At 39.0% G+C, this 18,848-nt stretch overlaps 3 protein-coding genes across 6 annotated transcripts in view; 2 read left to right on the top strand and 1 right to left on the bottom strand.

The window, feature by feature from the left end:
* Positions 1 to 6,605, top strand: part of LOC144663369 (uncharacterized) — a 34,362-nt gene extending 27,757 nt beyond the window's left edge. Inside the window, exons 11-16 of the mRNA XM_078524285.1 lie at positions 663 to 911; positions 1,109 to 1,145; positions 1,592 to 1,788; positions 2,349 to 2,486; positions 3,164 to 4,938; positions 6,128 to 6,605. Coding sequence (XP_078380411.1) covers positions 663 to 911; positions 1,109 to 1,145; positions 1,592 to 1,788; positions 2,349 to 2,486; positions 3,164 to 4,938; positions 6,128 to 6,139 — 2,408 coding nt within the window. The 3' untranslated portion in view covers positions 6,140 to 6,605. The remainder of the gene's footprint in view (positions 1 to 662; positions 912 to 1,108; positions 1,146 to 1,591; positions 1,789 to 2,348; positions 2,487 to 3,163; positions 4,939 to 6,127) is intronic.
* The window catches only part of LOC144663400 (E3 ubiquitin-protein ligase TRIM45-like), a 173,183-nt gene that overhangs the window by 99,912 nt on the left and 54,423 nt on the right, over positions 1 to 18,848 (bottom strand). The gene's annotated exons all lie outside the window — the stretch shown is intronic.
* The window catches only part of LOC144663365 (uncharacterized), a 28,798-nt gene continuing 19,549 nt past the window's right edge, over positions 9,600 to 18,848 (top strand). Inside the window, exons 1-10 of one of the 4 annotated variants that reach the window (XM_078524276.1) lie at positions 9,600 to 9,916; positions 11,003 to 11,095; positions 13,440 to 13,511; positions 14,137 to 14,208; positions 14,704 to 14,818; positions 15,101 to 15,171; positions 15,517 to 15,610; positions 16,916 to 17,007; positions 17,586 to 17,663; positions 18,254 to 18,365. In XM_078524276.1, the coding sequence (XP_078380402.1) occupies positions 9,662 to 9,916; positions 11,003 to 11,095; positions 13,440 to 13,511; positions 14,137 to 14,208; positions 14,704 to 14,818; positions 15,101 to 15,171; positions 15,517 to 15,610; positions 16,916 to 17,007; positions 17,586 to 17,663; positions 18,254 to 18,365 (1,054 nt within the window). In that variant the 5' untranslated portion in view covers positions 9,600 to 9,661. Of the gene's footprint in view, positions 9,917 to 10,366; positions 10,489 to 11,002; positions 11,096 to 13,439; positions 13,512 to 14,136; positions 14,209 to 14,703; positions 14,819 to 15,100; positions 15,172 to 15,516; positions 15,611 to 16,915; positions 17,008 to 17,585; positions 17,664 to 18,253; positions 18,374 to 18,848 lie in introns of those variants that run through there. The other 3 variants (XM_078524277.1, XM_078524275.1, XM_078524278.1) reach the window with 3 other exon arrangements.

Here is an 18,848-nt window from a genome sequence, read left to right as displayed (position 1 = left end):
AGCTTGGCGTTCTAGTCAGTCGGGGAGAGCGAGAAATCGCACGCGCGAGCAAAGCGACGGCGGGGCAGAAGGAACGCCAGCCGCCAGACGCCGCTTAAACGGGAGAACGCCAAGCTACGCTGGCTATCTGTAAATAACTTCACGCAAATCTTGGCTGATAGGCTATTTCCGAATTACCCTTTGCCTCTGTTTCTAAATGAGTCTGTGCGAAACCATTCATATGAAAATATGTTTCACCTACAGGTCCACTTTTTCATGCAAATTAAACTCATTTTCATTTGAATGGTTTCGCCCATAGACTTGTTTGAAACAGAGGTAAAGGGTAACTCGGAAATGGACTATTGCACGTTGAGTGAAGGCTTAAGGTCTTTAATGCACAGCATTTCGTAGATTAAGCACTCAAGTTTATTACGGCATTTTGGAGAACTGAAAAGTTGTCCGTGATGGTCAATTGCTCGATCCTATGTTGTTGTTTGATGTGTTTACCAATCGAAGATTTTGTGCTGGTGTGTCCATTAATGCACAAATGCAGGTGTTGGTTTGAAGAGTCCTGAGAAAATGTCCTGATATTCAAAGTTCAAAAAAGAACTACTTGCGTTTGTAAACGTTTTCTCTTTGCAGGAGTAACTTTCAATTTTTAATTTCAATTCCTTTTTCCTCAGGTGTTCTTTTAGGAGGTGGCGGAGTAAGCCCCACAACAGGTGTGGGCAGCTCTAATGGGGAGGTCAGCGTAGTGGAAGCTCGGGAAGCCTCAGGAGACACCTGGCATAAGATGAAACTGTTCATACGCCAGCCTTGGTTCATTGGTACGATGGGTGCAGTGGCCTGGATAATACTCTTGATTGTGGTACTGTTGCTTTACAGACAGAGGCGACACAAAAAGAAGGCCAAAAATTCCTTGGCAACAAGAGGTGACTTGCTTTTTCCGTTGTACTCTAATGTTCTCTTTTTTCACACGCTTCACGCATTTCCACACACCCACAAAACTAATGCCAATAGTTTACAGGAGGCTTGTCGCGTTGAACCTAATTCTCCGTACATTGTAAATAAATGATCAGTCAGAAAACCTTATGAGACGTTCATTCCAAAACTTTTTTTTCTTCCACAGTGTGTGTTCCAGGAGACAACGCACCACAGAGTCCAGGGTAAGTCTTGATTTTCTTAGACCATTCACTTAGCCCCTCGTAATGCATGTAAAGATCGCTTTTAATCATTAACTATAGAGTAGTTTGTGGTGATAAAGAGCATGCACCAAAGTTTACACTGCGGACAGCTGTTTTGGCCTTCTTGGGTCTCAAATGACCGTGTGGTTTTCTGGATTGCCACAGATCAGGACAATTTATGGAAACATTTAGTCATAGAATTCAATAGACAAGTATCCTTCGCAGCCGTTATTTGGTCGTGACACAACGCTTCTGGCGGAGAAGGGAGCGTTGCGTGACAAGCTTAAATGACAACTGCGAAGAAAGACTAAGAATTCAAGGAAAACAAATTATCAGGCGATTAAAATTTACAGTGTAAAAAAACAACAACCTGTTTTGTAAAATAGCTCCTGATCCTTGTGTTAACTGTTTTTTGTTAACACTTTCAGCACACGAGCTTCAAAGTTCTTGTGGATGGAAGAGCGGAATTCAGACCCAACTCTTCAATTGACAAATAACCGATCCAGTGACAGCTCGGCTTCTGACTGCGCCAAACAAATGGCAAACTGCTGTCGAGGGCCGAGAGGAGGATCTTCAAATAACAGCATTGATTTCGCCAATAAAGTCACTTTGAACCATTTATCAGGTGAGAATTTGTACAGTTTCCTTGAAGTTGCTGTGTATGGATTGATAGACAATGCGGTGCCTGAGTAACTAAGTGGAAATCTTACTCGGTATTATTACGAGGGATTGCCAACACTAAATCAGATTTCGAGTTTTCCAATAGCAGTTGGCTGGAACAAAAGTTTTTGGAATTGAAAGAGGGCAGACCCTGTTTTACTGGCAAAGAGACAGTTTACATGATACTTGGATGTTGCTTTTGTAGACTGTTGAAAACCAAATGGCGGGAAAACATAACGTGCTAAACCAATCAGAACGCAATGGTAATCATTGTAACACGCGTGCTTAGCGCGGGAAAAAGTGGCGGGAATCCAATCATGATTGTTTTGGTCCTGCGTCTGATTGGCTGCTGCAAAGACAATCTGTGCTCTGATTGGTTAGCACACTTTACTCAACCATTCTGACTGCGAAACTTGATGCAATTTCGTTTGTTTTACGACGTAGCGAGATAGTTCTGCCAAAAAAACTAACCGTGCACTATGTTGGTGCCACTGTTAATAGTTTTCTTTTCTTTATTTTTATTAGGAAGTGGCAATCAGCTCGATACCCACTACAGTCCAATGAACGGTCATTTAGGGAAGAGCAACAACTTACCAAACTCCAACAATCGATATCACGAGCATGTCAATAAAAGCAACAAGTTTTTGGATTCTCCAACAAATCGTAAGTAAATATTTTTAATTTAGTGAGTTGTTCTAGCTGTAAAGGGTTTTGCCTTCTCGCTTTCCCCTCTGCTTCCCCTTTGAACGCCTGTTTTAAATGTTTGGTTTGCAAGAAAATGTATAGAGATTTCTGAAGTAAGAAATAAGGTCACTGCAGTTTTCACACAAACTTTTGTTTTGTGACTCGCCTGCGCGTTTACTATGTTGCGTTTTAAACGCGTGGTTAGTTCGCGCGAGGTCGACTCATCTGCACCAAACTAAGACGTGCGAGATGTAATATATCAAACACGAGAGACAGTGTTTTATTAGGATATCCAAACACCGAAAAATAGAGTTGAAAATACGACGCGCAGCGGAGTATTTTTGACAAAATTCGAGGTGTTTGGATAGCCGATGAAACACTGTCTCGAGTATTTGATATATCTTCCCAATAGAAACAAAAACTACGGAGTAAACGGAGAAATAAAATCGTAAAAATTTATTTATGATTTTCTTTGTTTTAACCTGATGAATTATTAATGAGTTTGAGAATGTGGGTTCGCGCGTTTTTTTGCTCGCTACGCGGTGAACTCCGCAAAACCCCCTGTTCTGTGTATGAGCGTTTTACGCTGGCTTAGTACGAGTATCACAATCAAAATGTTCTTGAGGTGAATTGAGAGACTGTTTGTATTGTTTCAGGGCTTGGTACACCCAGTGGATCCAGAAGTCCTTCTGAAAGCACTCTTCCAAAGAACGGACCCAAAGAACGAATCCGCTACTATGACTACGCTGAGAATGGCACCAACAGAAGCAAGACCAGCACAGGGTCGCGGAGAAGGGACCCAAACCAAACACCAAGCGACTCCAGCGACACAGAGAAAACCAAACCCAAGCTAAAGATCCAGTCTTTTGAGATGGCTGGTAACATGCATACCACTAGTACATTCCACTCGGAGCCACCGCCCACGTACGAGGCTGTTTTGAAGGAAACCGAAATGGAGATGCAGAAGTTCCCGCTGGGAAGCGCAGAGAACGCGGAAGACCAAGTCGATAGGAAAGGGGAGGAGGAAAAAGACGAGGCATCCAAGCCAGAATCTTCCGAAGCACGCAAATCTCCCGCTTTGGAAAGACCTTCGAGTCCGATGAGTGAGCGCAGTTGTAAGACGTCCACTAGTTGTGGTTCACTTCAGAGGAAGAGAAAGGCTCTTAAACCACCGCCGCGTTTAGCTATTTTCAACTGGGCAGATCTTCTGCCCCCTCCCCCGTCGGAGCCACCGCCGAGCAGCTTGGGTTCCCCACCCCCCTCCCCACCGTTCAGCGAACGAAGCGCCATGACAGGCATGACGGGACGGACTGGGATGAGCGGCATGAGTGCTATGAGTGGAATGACTGGAATGAGCGGTATGACTGGAATGAGTGGGGGAATGACCGGTATGACCGGCAAAACTGGTATGAGCGAGACCAGTGGCGTGACAGGAATGAGCGGGATAACTGGGAAGAGTGGGCTGACTGGGGCCAATAGCCACAGCTCACCAAGACGGTCACACAGAAAGGCGGGTGCTGCATCGAACGATGGCGAACATGATAACGAAGGCAAGTCGGAAAAATCTAAGAAATCCCGATCCAAACCAAAGCCTATTCCGATCGATCTCGAAGGCATCACGAGCGACATTATCATGCAATGGGCCGAGTCTGTGACGAACACGAGCGGTTCCGAAGATGACTCATCGGCTTCGAGCCCGAGCCGAATCAGCGGTATTAGCAGCGATGGATCTTTCTTTACGGACGCGGACTTTGCTAACGCTGTTCGTGTCGCTGCGGAATGTGGCGGATTTAACACAGACGCTTACGGACTCATGGACTCGCTTGGTATACCTCCGCCGTACGCCGCAAACTGGAAACGAAGCAATTCATTCTCTAACGATAACGAGGCTAGCTTAGGAACCGCAGCTGCGTACGGCCCGCGTCCTCTAAGAAAGAGATGGGAGACTGGCAGCGAGGGTGACCTTGAGTACACCCCACCTGCACGAGGACGTCCCAGTGCGGCTAGGTTAAGACGTGATAACGAAAAAGGACCCAACGACACGGGTCCTGTGCGTGTTCATAAAGGGGCCCCTGGAGAGCTTATAAGACAGATACCTGGTATGCGAGCCCCTGTTCCTATAGTCCCTTCACAGCCGAGAAGACCGCTTCACAGGGTCGCGCGGCCAGGCGGACCGCCATTGCAAGGGAACCCAGCCATGCTTGTGCAACCGTTGAAAAAGACGACGACACTGGGTGTGGTTGATCCACGCGAACCACTGAAGAAGAAATACGCCATCGTGAAGAAGATACCGCAAAGCCAAGATACCGAGAAAGGAGGTGGATATCAAAGTTGTAGCATGAGCTCCAGCAAATCAAGCACCAGTACAGCCAGCACCGTCAAGAGCAGCTCATGTGCTCGTTCTGTACATGATGACTCGGATTTGGAAGGGGTAAGTCTAAAGTCTTCTTATACTATACAATCCAGTAGATAGGTGATGAGAATATCAAAAGTTATTTATTATATGGCTACAATAGTACGCGCGCTCTGATTGGCTGCTGAGCGGGCATTATTTTCTTGTAATGACCGGGCATTATGAAAATTTTTCTCGGCTCGACGGTTTTTTGAGTTGTGAGTAAAAGCTACTAGCGAGGGGGCAAAAACAACAAAAAATCCCGACAAAATATTACTATCTTTTCAATAACTGAAAGAAAAATATAAGCATACCGATACTTCTTTGGTATGAGCGACGAAGAGAGCCACAGAGAGCGAGAGCGAGTTTTACCTCCAGTGTTTTTTCCCTTGATTATACTCTTTTTTGAATAGTGCTTAAAGGCCATATAATAAATAACTTATTAACCTCGTCCGTTCGGCCATTACAGGGGAATCTCAGACCTCGACCTTGATGTATTGACCTCGCTGTCGCTCGGTCAATACATCACGGCCTCGGTCTGAGATTCCCCTGTAATGACCTCACTCTCGGTTAATAAGTAGTATGTACTCCCAAAGTTTTGAAACTGAGATTGAAAGATTGTCTCGAAGTTTTGTTGCGACAAAAGTTGTCAGTTGTCGCACTCGTTGTCGTGGTTAATTGATTGCGTTTGATTAGTGAGTATATGTTAATATTTTTAAGTTTTAATATTGTAATACGCCTTTGCTCATTTATATGTTTATTAAAATTATTATTATTATTGCGTTGCGAGGCAAAATGACAGACGTTGCTAGGTAGAAATGACAACGTTCTGTCTGAGAAAAGCACGTTGTTACTCGTCCAGCGACTATTACTAGAAGAGGTATAACGAGTGACAACTTAATACTGAATTTTTAATTATACCTCACCGTCTTACTTTCTTTTAGTTTATCGTAAAAGTCTCGTACGCCACTGATTTATTTTAAAACCATTGTAAAATAATTAAGAAATGATTCACAAAAGCTCCATACAAACTTGACAGGGAGCTGAGAAGAAGTAAAAGCTTATTTGACCCGGAACTCAGTTGAGACGAAGGTCTACGAGCTTTCTCAAACACACCATTTTTTCACTCGAGAAAAGTAACCCTAGTCTGTAAGTTAGCTAGCGCTCATTTTCAATCCATTGTAGACCAGTTTAGATAATTAACAGTTATTTTTCTTTTTCTTTGCAGTCTGTGGCGTAACCTACATACTGAGCAAACCCAAACTTTACAGTGACAAGAATGGACGAATAAACAGACACCGTCATGTCTCGCTGATGTTGTTTATGAACTGTCTTCGTGTACCAATCCAGATTCATATACATTGAGCTGTTTTAATAAAGAAGCTTTATTCCAAAGCTTCAATGCCAAGCGTTTATAAATAATAAGTAATAAATTAGGTAGGGTTGAATTCTTTACAAGGTTCGTTTTGTTTTACTTACCTTAAATCCAAACAAGACACCTACTGCTGTTGCTAATGTCTGGAGAAGCTTTGTAAGAGAAAGCGTTATACCGCGTCATAACACGAAGCGTCACAAGGAAAGCGTTACACATCGTTGTGTTTACGCGTTATATGCTATTAGGAAAATTGTTGCACAGTTTTATGTACAACAGGAAAATGTCGATATTCTGAGGAATATCGTTATATGTTAAAGAAAAAATATTCACATCGATAAGAGTATCGACTCGTTAGTTTTCGTTTATTGTCGTTGATTGAACAGTACTTCACCAAGAATTATACGCGTCGACGTATTATAATTTTTCAGAGAATGACATTAATCAAGGAAATGTAGTACACATCTTTCTGATCGCGATAATTCACAGTGCGTTAGATATTTTAAAACAATTTCTTTGCGTGGATATTTAACACGAAGTACGAGAAGCTGAGACGATTCTCTGATTTGATGTAAAAAGAATATATGGTAGATTTATAAAGAAATATTTTCATTTCTTTTCTGTTATATTTACACTATGAAATTGGATATGCGCTTTGTACCAGCGCAATTTTTTCTAGCAAAACTTTAAAAAGAAGTTAATCCGCAATCCGAAATAATTAGAAAATTTTCTTTTTAATTTTATTTTCTGCAGAATTTTAAAAAGAAGTTTATTTGAAATTTTTGTACAAGAGAAATAAATGTTCTTACGTTTAGGCTAGATAACAGATTTACTTTTTTCAAAGAATGTACTCGTGTTCAAAAGCAGCAAGAGAAAATATAATAACGTTATTTTATTTAAAGAGTTTTAAATACTTTGTTTTCCTTAATGTTGGCAAACAAGGTTGTATTAAACTATTTTATATCAAGCATTTGGCTTTAAGCATTAGCTATATTGTACAAATAACAGAACGTAATAAAGACAACTAATAAATGAATAAAAAAAAAAATTGCTACCTAGCCGTCACAGTGTTGTTGTGAAATTTCTAGGCGGAATGTGGCTGTTGTGGTTCAATTTTACCCTTGGTACACTCTGGCATTTTCCTTTGTTTTATTACACCAAAACAAAGGAAAACACCAATATTTGTAGCAAGGGTAAATTGAACCATAAAGCCCCCCCACGCACAGTTAAAACAACTCGGGAAGCGGGGGAAGGTACTACCTTGTATACGCTATATGGGTATGTTCCGCTGGATGGGTCCCATTTTTGACCTTCCAGGTCTTTGATGGCGTCCCAATTTTGGCCTTGTAGTCTGAGATAAGGTCGCTAAAAAGGGGAAATGTTTCCTCTATTTATTTCTGCTTATCGAAATCAGGTCGTTTTGAAATGTGCTTGAGATGTACACGAACGACCCAACCGACTGAGGGCAACGCATAGACCGTGCTCTCAGGCTAGAAATAAGCCGCGGAACGAAGAAAAAGATTTTGAAAAACTCTTTTCTGCTACTGAGCTACTGATATCCGAAACTTCGCCAGATTTCTCAGTTCTGACACAATTTTCTTTAGTCCTTACTTTATAGCCTGCGTTGCAAACGAACTAAACCCCGATCGTCTGCAACGCAGGCTAGTCCCAGCTTCATATATCAAGTTCGAGTGAAGCTTTTAACAAAGAATTCCCCCAAGTTAAACCTGAATATGGAATAGTCCGGCGGCTTAGCTCGAAATTTTAGTTGAATTGTGCACTTTTTGATACAAGCATGAAACTTGGCACAATGAAAGTGGTCACCAACAGAAATGTTTTCAGATATAGTGCCAAGCCCGAAAAACACCGGTTTCCATAGAAACCGTAATTTATTAATCCTATTCAGACCGGGCTTTTTTGGATCTTTTCAGACCTCCGTTACTTCCAGGATATTTAAGCAATCACAATGAAACTTAGAGAATATATAGTATGTCCAAACACCTATCTTTTGGTATACGTCACGTGGGAAGATGACGTCACATCACGTTACAATTACATCATAATGTCAAAACAGCCGCCATCTTGGATCCGCCATCTTGGATTTCGAAATTTTTCCAAAACATCATAAAACCGCCCAAAATTACTGCAAAGTACTCAAAATCAATAAAACTGTGCTTAAAAACCGTAAAAGGATGAAAATAATTGCATTAAAATTATTTTTCATTAATAGAAACACGAAAATTACAAAATTGGGAAAACATGCCTGTCAAAATGCCGTTGCCATGGTGACGTCAAGTTCTTGACACAAGAACCTATTATTCCCAGATAAATTTTAGATAAACTCGGAAAGTTTGGTAGCGTTTGGTTGAATCTTGAAAAAGTTATAAGCGTTCAAAGTCAGCGCGGGCACTTTCCGCCCCTCCCGGTCTGGATAGGGTTAAAATCAATGAAATTTCTTGAAATATTTGTTTGTCCTGGTTTATAGACAAATACTATTATGCCAGGTAGTGATACCAAGTCGCACGTACAAAATTTAGAATGAAATGCTGTAATTTAGACTGTTCACAGCATTATATTTTCCTATTTTTCGTCTGTTAGCGAACGGTTCACCGATCGCGAGAGACCTGGACGCTAGCGCAAAACGAAAGACGCGAGGGAGCAGAGGGCGGGGAACGAAAAATCTTTTCCCATGCAATAATTTCCTATTAAATTACTGGTATCAAACAGATGGTAAAAAATAACAATTGTAAGCCTAATTAAAAGCATTCATATCTGTATTTATGAATAAAAATCAACAATAAAAGGTTTATAAAAGTACAAGAAGAAGTACTTCGTGGGGGAGGGGCCTCTCGGCTGAAAATTTCATTACTGTTTACTAGCTGAAAATAGGAAATTGGCGTTGGCACTATATCAAGAATTGATTAGTATGCAAATGCTTGTAATCCTGCAAAGTTTGGTGCTTGTATCAGAAATCGCACAATTCAGGAGCTAAGCCGCCGGACTAAACCCGATCGAGTGTGTTTCAATCGTAACCTGAAATCAGGCGATTTTTTTGTCACCACATAAGACGTAAAAAAGAAGCGCATTTTCTGGCCCTCCAAATCCCCTCATTATTTGGCCGGAACCTTGAAGCCGAAAACCTCTTTGGGATCCCATAAATCGCGTAGAAAACAGCATTAGATTGAATTTAAAATAGTTTCCTGTGTTTTGCCGAAATTTTCAGAGATTTATAAACCTTTTTCGAGATCAAATAGAAAGAGCAAAGTACAGAGAAAGTAAAAGAGAAAGAAACGAAAACAGAAAGAACTTTGACTTTTGGCAGCTTCCGCGCAACACACGATCGAGGCTCTGAGTCACGTGCCACAGAGAACAACATATCACAGATTCAAGATGGCGCCTCCGCCGCCACCACCACCGCCGCCACCTCCGCCTCCACCTCCAATAGATGGGGCTATCCCTCCCCCTCCTCCGGCTCCAGCGCCTCCGATGGAACCTTCGACACCTGCCCAACAACCTCCAGGTACACAAACGGCATCTCAGCCCAGCACAGCACCGCCGAGTGAGGAGAAAGTATGGGAACGATCCTGGAGTGTCAAGGAACTGAGAAAGGGATCTTCAAATTGGACACTTGCAGCCGATGCAGGGGTAAAAATATTTTATGTTACAGTTTGCAGACGATTGGATTTAGAGTAAATAGATGTTTTAAGGACTCTTTAGGAGTTTTAAATTTGTTTTTTTTGCACCACATTCGCACAAATGCCAGTGACAATTAGGTAGAATACCTGTTCAGGTGTCATTTAACTCATACTTTGTATAATTGCACCTGATTAACAAACTTTTTGTCCATTAATAGAAGAACCACATTTACTCATTAAACGGTTGGTCGAAATATTTCATAATAAGTCAATAAGGAATTCCTTGATCACATAATGTTCTTTTGCAGTTTAATCCTCACATTAAATTATTGAAAATTATATTTATTTATTCAGTGATTTATTACTGTCTGTTATGTGATCAATATTAACTTGTTAAGCTAAATTAGTCACCAAAACATTTCCTTATGTATATTGAAATTCAAGAATTTAGCCAATCAGGGCTTGTTGTCTAATTTGACGAGGAAATAAATATTGTGTGCAGGAGATAAAGCATATCACATCACTGCTCAGCAGGAAATATTTTGACAACTTGTACTTTACATGGAAATAGACATTCAAAAGGTAGTTATTTGCACATGTAGAAGGCTTATTACCTGATTTCTGTAACCTTGGGTGTTTTATTCATGGATATTTGCTAGCAGCTCAGATTATATACTAGCGACTTACACAGCAAAGCTTACACAAGCTCTCATTTGCTCAGATGTTATGGCCCTTGACAGGAAACTTAACAAACAACTGTTGTTGTTTTGTTCCCAAAAACAACATCTAGTGTTGTGGCTTTGTTGATGACTATCTACTTGTGCAATGTTAAATTTCTACCCAAAGATAGGGACATTAAATTGGCATTACCATATTGTGCTTATTAAGCTTCCTTGCAATTATCCAGGTTCAAACTTTGAGATATAGTCCTAATTTATCTGACGGTTTGAACTTTGCACAAGGAAATAGGGACATATTCATCAGCTACAAATTGCTTGAGACTGCCATACAGTATTTGTGTTGTTTATCAGAGTAAAGGAGAATTTTAATTCAAAATCATTTTGTTTTTGAGTAATTTTGCTTGTCCCTTTTCTAGCTGCTTCTTTACTTGCAAGAATTCTCTCAAAAGATGATTTCACAAACTCATGAAATTGAGACTCAGGTGGATGGATTGGTCAGCAGCACCAAGGTAAGTCATTATTAGTACATGCTGACTTGATGCTATATTTATAAATGTGACTAAGTATATTATATTAGATATTGGCGAAACTTCAGTTAATACTTTCATGTTTACACTTGTATTATCACTTTTGTATGTTAGGTTCAGACTATTTTTTTTAAAAATTCAAGCCTTACATGTATAGTTCAAAATTTCAGTGTTAGCTTGCAATGTATTGTACATGTAGTTTAAATGATTTCCAAGGTCAAACGTATTCTTGGAATAACTGTTATTGCCCAGTCCGAGAGGCCTGGGAGTAAATGTCTGGTAATCGATGTTTCCTTTGTAGCAAATATTAGACTCACTCCACTGTGGTTGCCTTGGTAGCTCAATGGTTAGAGCACCTTCCACGAGATCGGGGTGTCATGGATTCGAATCCTGCTTGGGGTATCTGATTTTTTTCCGACATTTGTTCTGTTTAATATATAGATACAGTAAAAACCCGCGTATAAGAACAAGTGGATTAAGAACACCCAGGCCTGATTTTAGGAAATAAAGTACCATTTATATAAGAACACGTTCAGCCTGAAAAATGAAAGTTGTTCTTATATGGAAAAATATCAAAGATCAACACTACTTTTCATTGCACACATAATAGTTCCACCCCAATTACAGTACAGTATTGCCTTGATTTATCAATTTTATTAAAATTAAAATACAATTGTGTGCATATATATTGATTTCATCTATTGGTAGCCTAGTATGTTCCTTATTTTAAGAAACTTTTTTTAAGAACACTTAAGAACACTTACAGGCTGATTTTGCAGATTATAACCCTTTATATAAGAACCAAATCAGCCTGAACCGCCAAAATAGGTGTTCTTATACGCGGGTTTTTACTGTACCGGGTAGGCTTATCAGAGTTTACCTCTCCAGGGTTCAAAATAGCAGCCGGCTGTCGGCGGTAGCCGGCACTTTGACGACACTTGCCGGCTACTAATGTTGAAGTAAACATTTCATATCAGACAATAAAGCAGCTACAGGGCTAGAGAGTGCGACTCACTGCGTTAATGCGACCAAAATTTCATCTCTGGCGACTAAAACTTTTGGTTTTACGGTTTTACATGTACAACTTCATTTCTGTGTTGAGAAGAATAACGGGCTGCCCCACCTTCTCAGGTATTTTGTCCCTCCAGAAAAGTATATTGGAAGATCTTATTTACTTCTCAAACACTCAAAATAAGAAAAGAAGTCACATTGCTCCAATCCATTCTTTTGAAATGCCGTAAAACATTCCATCACTTCCGAAAGCTTGCAAAGGGCTGACTGTGTTTGAAATCGCCCCAGAATACATTGCAAACCTCTGGGTACATCCTATAGGTACGTCATGTATGCAAATGGTTGTGTCCCTTGAAAATGCATGGCTCTTTTAACAGCCGGGAAAAAAATGAGCCTTGACAAAAAAGCCGACAAATTCAGGCTAAAAACAAAATTTTATTTTGAACCCTGCTCTCTGATGATGAACATTTGTTTAGAATATGCCGTACGTATTATGTACACTGTTGTGGGTCTTGGGTAGTATTATCATACCTTTGAGGAAGTGGTTCACACTAGTAACATAAAAACAACAACATGGACATAACAAAGTAAAGAAAAGATTAGTTTTCTCCATATGTTGTTATGCTTATGTCATTATGTTCCTCCTATGTCACTTTCTCATGTTGTTCACACTGGTGACCTAAAACATCATCACAAGGGATTTTTTGTGTTTGTGTGACCTTGTCGTTATGCTATAATGTTGCTAGTGTGAACCAGGCGTAATACTGCAACAGTAGTAAACAATGCTGGAATGACTAACAATAACCAAAAGACAATTGAAGGGTTCAGTGTAAACAGGGCAGCAGTGATTTTCGCCGAAAGAACATCGACAAAACAACTCCAACTTTCGCATGTGAGTTTGTTTACGCATGTGAAACATTGTACTGTATTTATTGTCCCTGATTTTTGCTCCATTTTACAGGAATAACATATGCAGAAAGCTCGGTTTTCCAAGTCTGCGTTTTTTGAAGTCTCTTTGTTCCCTTTGAACAAAGAAAGTACTAAAGATGCTGACTGCAAAAACCTAGTTTTTGCATATGTTATTTCCCGGAAACAGAGCAAAAGCCGCATTACAATGTTTCACTTATGTCAACAAACCTGCACGCAAATTTTGGAGTTGTTTTGGCAATGTTCATTTCATGGCAAAATCATGGCCACCCTTTTTGTACCAAGCCCTTCAATTATTGCAGACAACAGACAAAGGGATCATGTTTTGATTTATCAGTAGTGTGAGTTATGTAGCTTTAACTGATCATGTAATAAAACATCTTTTTAGGGAATGGACTCTAAGGTGCAAAATACGATGAATGACTTTTTGATGTTGTCCAATACTCAGTTTATTGAAAATGTAAGTGTCTGTACTGTATAATTGCCAGCTGCAACCTTCTCATGAATAACTGGTGAAATGTAATACAGTCGAAGCTCTCGTAAGCAGACACCTTCGGGACGCAAAAAAAGTGTCTGTTACTGGAGCTGGCTGCTAACGAGAATGGTTTTCGTAAGCAGCCGCTAGAGGTGTAGCTTGCCTAGCTAACAATAACTGGATGGACGTGAATGACGACAAAACAAACGCTGAAATATGGTACTGTTTTTACTGTAAAATCATTGTGACAGTCATGAGCGACGATGTGAAGTTGATTGATAAAAACAAGATACAGAGGTTTTTTATAAGATTTTCTTTGGGGTGTCCGCTTAGGGGAGCTTAAAAACAAAGAAAAAGTCTAATTTGTAAACTGTGAAAGTGTCCGCGGCTGCTTACGGGAATGTCCGCTTACAAGAATGTAAACATACAGAGTTTGTATGGGAGTTCAAACGGGAATTCAAACAAGGCGGCCATAAGTAGAGCTGTCTGCTTACGAGCGTGTCCGTTAAGAGAGCTTCAACTGTACCACATCATTGCAATTTCAAGACCTATTTATTGATTTAAGCAAAAAAATCCTCAAGATCTCATTGCTTTATTTACTATTTGTCAGCGTGTTTATGAAGAGGATGTCAGCAAAGATGAAACAAATGAAGAACAAGAAAAAGCTGCTGAACCAGAGAAGGTAACATAATTATAATGTCTCTCCCCCCAACTTCTTCCATTCACAATGTATGGGAATTTTATGGAAAATAAGTTTTACTAACATAATTATATTTGCTGTCAAAAGGCTACGAAAGCACGAACTGACGACTGCGTCCCTGAAACAAAGTATACGAGAGCTAATCATTTGTACAAACTTTATATCAAACTTGCCAGACTCAATTGTTACAAACATTCTTTATTTATTAGAATAGTTAAGCTATGGAATAATTTACCTAGAGACATTGTGGAAGCCGACAGCCTCCAGCTTTTTAAATCTAAGCTTATATTATATCTAAATTTTTAATTTAGGAACTCTGTTTTTTATATATTTTATGTATTTTTTGTATTTTTTTAAGAGTTTTTATAGGGTTAACCTCGTAACTTCCTTTTCTTGATGCCTTTTTTTCTTTTCTTTTTGTTTTTACTTGTAACTTCAGTTTGCATCTTGAATAAAGAATGTATGTTATGTTAAAAGGGAAAAACAAGGGAACAGAGAGAGGCTGAAGTCATCCCTAAACTGAGTGAAGCTCTCAAGCATGGCATTGGTGTCATGGATAACGCATTTGTTACACTCGAGCTCACAACAGAGCGTAAGTAAAATATAATGAGTCCTAGAGAAATTTGTTTGTTGTTGTTGTTTTTTAACTTTTTCTCGGTATTTTGCAACAAAGTAACTCATTTGCTTCTATACCAGTTCAGTCTATGATATGCTGAGAATGGAATTTACATCTGTGCCAGTCTTGCTTCCAGCTTTATTTGTCATTAAAGTAATGTACATGTAACATAGGAAGAGGTTTCTTCCAATGTTATGCAATAAGGTGTTAACTTATGCATATTTAATATTTTTCTTTAAAATTAATTTTCCTTTGCAGACTCTGATGATGAAGAAGAGGATGAAGATGTCAAGACGGCATTTAAACCTCAAGTTATACTGGAGCCCAAGGTTGGTAATCACTAATGGCTTGATCATCAACCTTGCTTAGTGGAAAATGCCTACTCAATCTAGAGAATGATAAAACAAGCTTGAAACTAGTTAACAAGTTAAAACTAAGGCAGATAATGGTAGATCTAGTGCCAAAAACAACCTTGTATCTTGGAGTCTCCCATTTTGCACACTCAGTTATTCAATTTTGGTCTAAAATTCATTTACTTAGCAATATCAAGAAACAGTTTGCATTACAGCCTTTTAAGATAAATAAATGGACAAGTGCAAATTGTTCTCTTCTTGCTCATAATTTTCTTGTTCACTCATAGAAGTCGGTGCATCTATGCATGTTATTTCTTGTAGGATGTATATGCCAATCGTCCCCTACCTCATCTGATTGGAACTTCAGATTTCTTCAGGGATGAACTTGTAGGACTTGGAGAATCATCTGGAGAAGGTATGAAGGACTAAGGTCCAGTCTGTATGTAAATTACAAATATATATATATTTATTGTGTGTAGATGGGATAATTATTTTGATTAATCAAGGTAGTGCCTATACCAGTGTTTTACCTAGTGCCTGCTGGTGACTACCTTTTTTCTGTAATGAAGACATACTTATTGCGATTTTCAATGATATGTCAACTCTGAAATTCAATATTCAACCAATGAGTTACGTGCCTTTTGCTGCCATCTATCATCGATCCATTTTGTTTGTTTCTGTTATCATGATTCTTTGGCTATCGCCATAATTATGATTGTCAGCAGTGAAAAACGCAATCATTAGTTGGATTTTGAATTTGAGACTTTGCATTTCACTGAAAACTGCAATAAAGTCCTACATGTAAGTATCATGAATGCATCATGAATTTCATGATTGGTTCGGCATTTTCTTACAGCATTGAAGCCCAGGTAAAATCTGGAATTTGAGGATAATTTTCTCTGATCAGTAAACCTTACAACATTCTTATTAATTTCTCATCAAAACTTCAGGGTGTTCATTAGGCATCGGGGATCGGAGAATTCTCCCGCTACTACGTAGAATTCTCCGGCTAAATTTCAAAGGCCTGTACCTATTTTTTTATTAAGATGCGGAACCTTTAGAAATCATTTTCCGGTTACTTTACACTATTCCCCTGCTATTACAATTCTTAATGAAGCCCTGAAACAGGGCTCGAGACTAACTTTTTTGCTAACTAGCCAAGTGGCTAGTGACAGCTTTGATTTCACTAGCCAAAACCTATTTTCTACTAGCCACAATTTTAAAGCATAGTTCTTCTTTTAAGGGGGGGGGGGGGAGGGTGAAAACAATGTGCGATAATGTTTAAACCTTGAGCCATAAAATGTTCCTTAAATCTTCATGTTTTTTTTTTCTTACAAAATTGGGCTTTGTTCTTCACTATAAAAATTGTACATGTACATGCGTTTTTGTCAACTAGATTGCTGAAAGCTTCACATTCTATAATGTCAACAGTTTACTTGTTAGTTATATTCTCTGAGAGACGATTTTAATAAATGGGGTTTCTTGCCACTAATGCCTGATTTTTTTACTAGCCATTTTGGCTAGTGAAAGGCCAAAACCTACTAGCCAAAACTGCATTTTTACTAGCCTTTGGCTAGTTGGCTACCGTTAATCTTGAGCCCTGTAAACTTTGAATCTATTTTCTCTGAAAGTAATAAGCTATTGTACTGTACACATTTTTCCATGGATGTTATGTTATTCCCATAACATCAAACCTGACTTTTTAATCTCAAATTCACAGAAGATGAAGGTGAAGAGGATGAAGAAGAAGCCTCGTCCAGTGGCAGTGAAAGTGAAACAGCATCTTCAGAGAGTGGAGAATCCAGCAGTGAGGCAAGTTATTCTTGAGCCAGGTTTTGGATCTTAATGAACAAGTTAAAGAAATTTATGATGTCACATTGCTCTTAATGTAATTTGGTGAAATCAGTTATAGAGCGGTTTTCACTTGTCATTGAGTGTCGAAAGTAATTTGCTTTTACCTTGGTTTTGCATTACTACCCTCATCAATTTGCTCAAAAATATCGCGCCACTTTCTCAGCCAATTAGAAGTAAAACCAAAACCAATTGTGAGTTTTTTGCATGTGTAATTAGTACAATGTAATTTCTTCAAGTTTTGATTGGTTTACTGAATTGTACCGGTAAGTGTCCCTTGTGATTGCTCAGAGTCATTACTTTGGTTTTGGTTTTACGACACTCAACTGAAAACTGCTCTATCAATTGAACTGCTTAACGTGCGTTGACAGACAATCCATTGAGAATATAAAGATAATCTAGGGAATGTTACAGCTGTATCTTATTTATCGCCAATTCAATGGCTCAACTCACATTGAAAGAAATGTATGGTGGCAATCAGACAAAAATTAAAGAGTGTGTTTCATTAACTTGTTATTCTGACTCATTTTCCTGCACAGAGCTCAGAAGAGAGCAGCAGTGAATCAGAAACAGAGAAACCAAAGGAGACGGAGAAGAAACAGAAGCACAAACCTAAGGTATCTCCTATAATCATACACAATGTAATATTAAAGCTAAAAATAATTTTGGCTTTGTACAATTACTAGAGGGGAGCTTGCCAGACTGAAAGGCTAGTAACAGGAGTCAATGTGTTGTGATCTCGATGAGACACATTGTCCCCTCTACAATGATAAGTATATAAACATGTTAACGCTTACCATTGATTTGTTAGGAAACATGACAACTCTGACCTGGGTTTACTTTTAGTGGATTAACTTTTAAACTGAAAGAAGAACATGTACAATACCCTTAGTCACATCATGCTGCAGGAGAAATATGTGTCTCAACCAATGATGTGAGCCATCTAGCTAGCTCCTCCAATCCTTACAAGCATTGATATTTTTACTATTCAGTTACAGAATATTGCACATATACTGTGATTCAATATTTTAAAGATGGCCTCCTGGTTGCAAAGGAGAAATATCGAACCCTAATAATAATTGATGTTCAGTGATTTGACTACTATACATGGACCATGTTTTTGTTGCAAAATTTTAAATAGTTTCAAGGTAGTGTTTACTTTTTGTTATTCATCAGTTGTTGTTTTTTTTTTTTTTTTTTACAACAGAAAATTGAATCAGAAGATGAGGATGATGAAGATTTGTTTGGAGAGAAAAAGAAGAAGCCAGAATCAGATGAAGAACAAGAAGAAAGTGACGAAGAGGAAGAGGAGGAACAACCTAAGAAGGTACAAACATCAGCCAGCAGTGGTTGATTTCTAGCTTCTTAAGTCATAATTATTGGAAATCACTTTTCTTGTTCTGATTTCCAATCAGTGCAAGAGGGATGTTCCAGATTTAAAATTTTTAGACAAATACTTACTGTAGCTCTTCAAGGCTCTGTGCAGTGTCTTTAGGCCGGGTTGTTCAAAGCACGATAAAGCTAATCCAGGATAAGTGTGAATTTTGATGTCAGCTTTTCAACTTTTCAGTGAGATTTTCTGTTTATATTTTCCGTTGTTCACTTTTTCCGTCGAAATACCTCAAACTCCACAAAATGTAAGCAATAAAACACTTTTATATAAGAGAAATTGAACCCTTGATTAATCGACTTTTGAACAACCTCGGCTGGCCCTGGTTGGTTGGTCCCTTTTTATGAATTTTCATGCATGAGTAGCAACCATTCCAAAACACTACATAGATCTCTGTATTGCAGTTGCTATT

The sequence above is a fragment of the Oculina patagonica genome, chromosome 8, assembly GCF_052425735.1.
Source record: "Oculina patagonica isolate OP01 chromosome 8, crgOcupat, whole genome shotgun sequence".
Taxonomy (NCBI): domain Eukaryota; kingdom Metazoa; phylum Cnidaria; class Anthozoa; order Scleractinia; family Oculinidae; genus Oculina; species Oculina patagonica.
The sequence above is the reverse complement of the archived record's forward strand: the minus strand, read 5'-3'. Positions and strand labels throughout refer to the sequence as shown.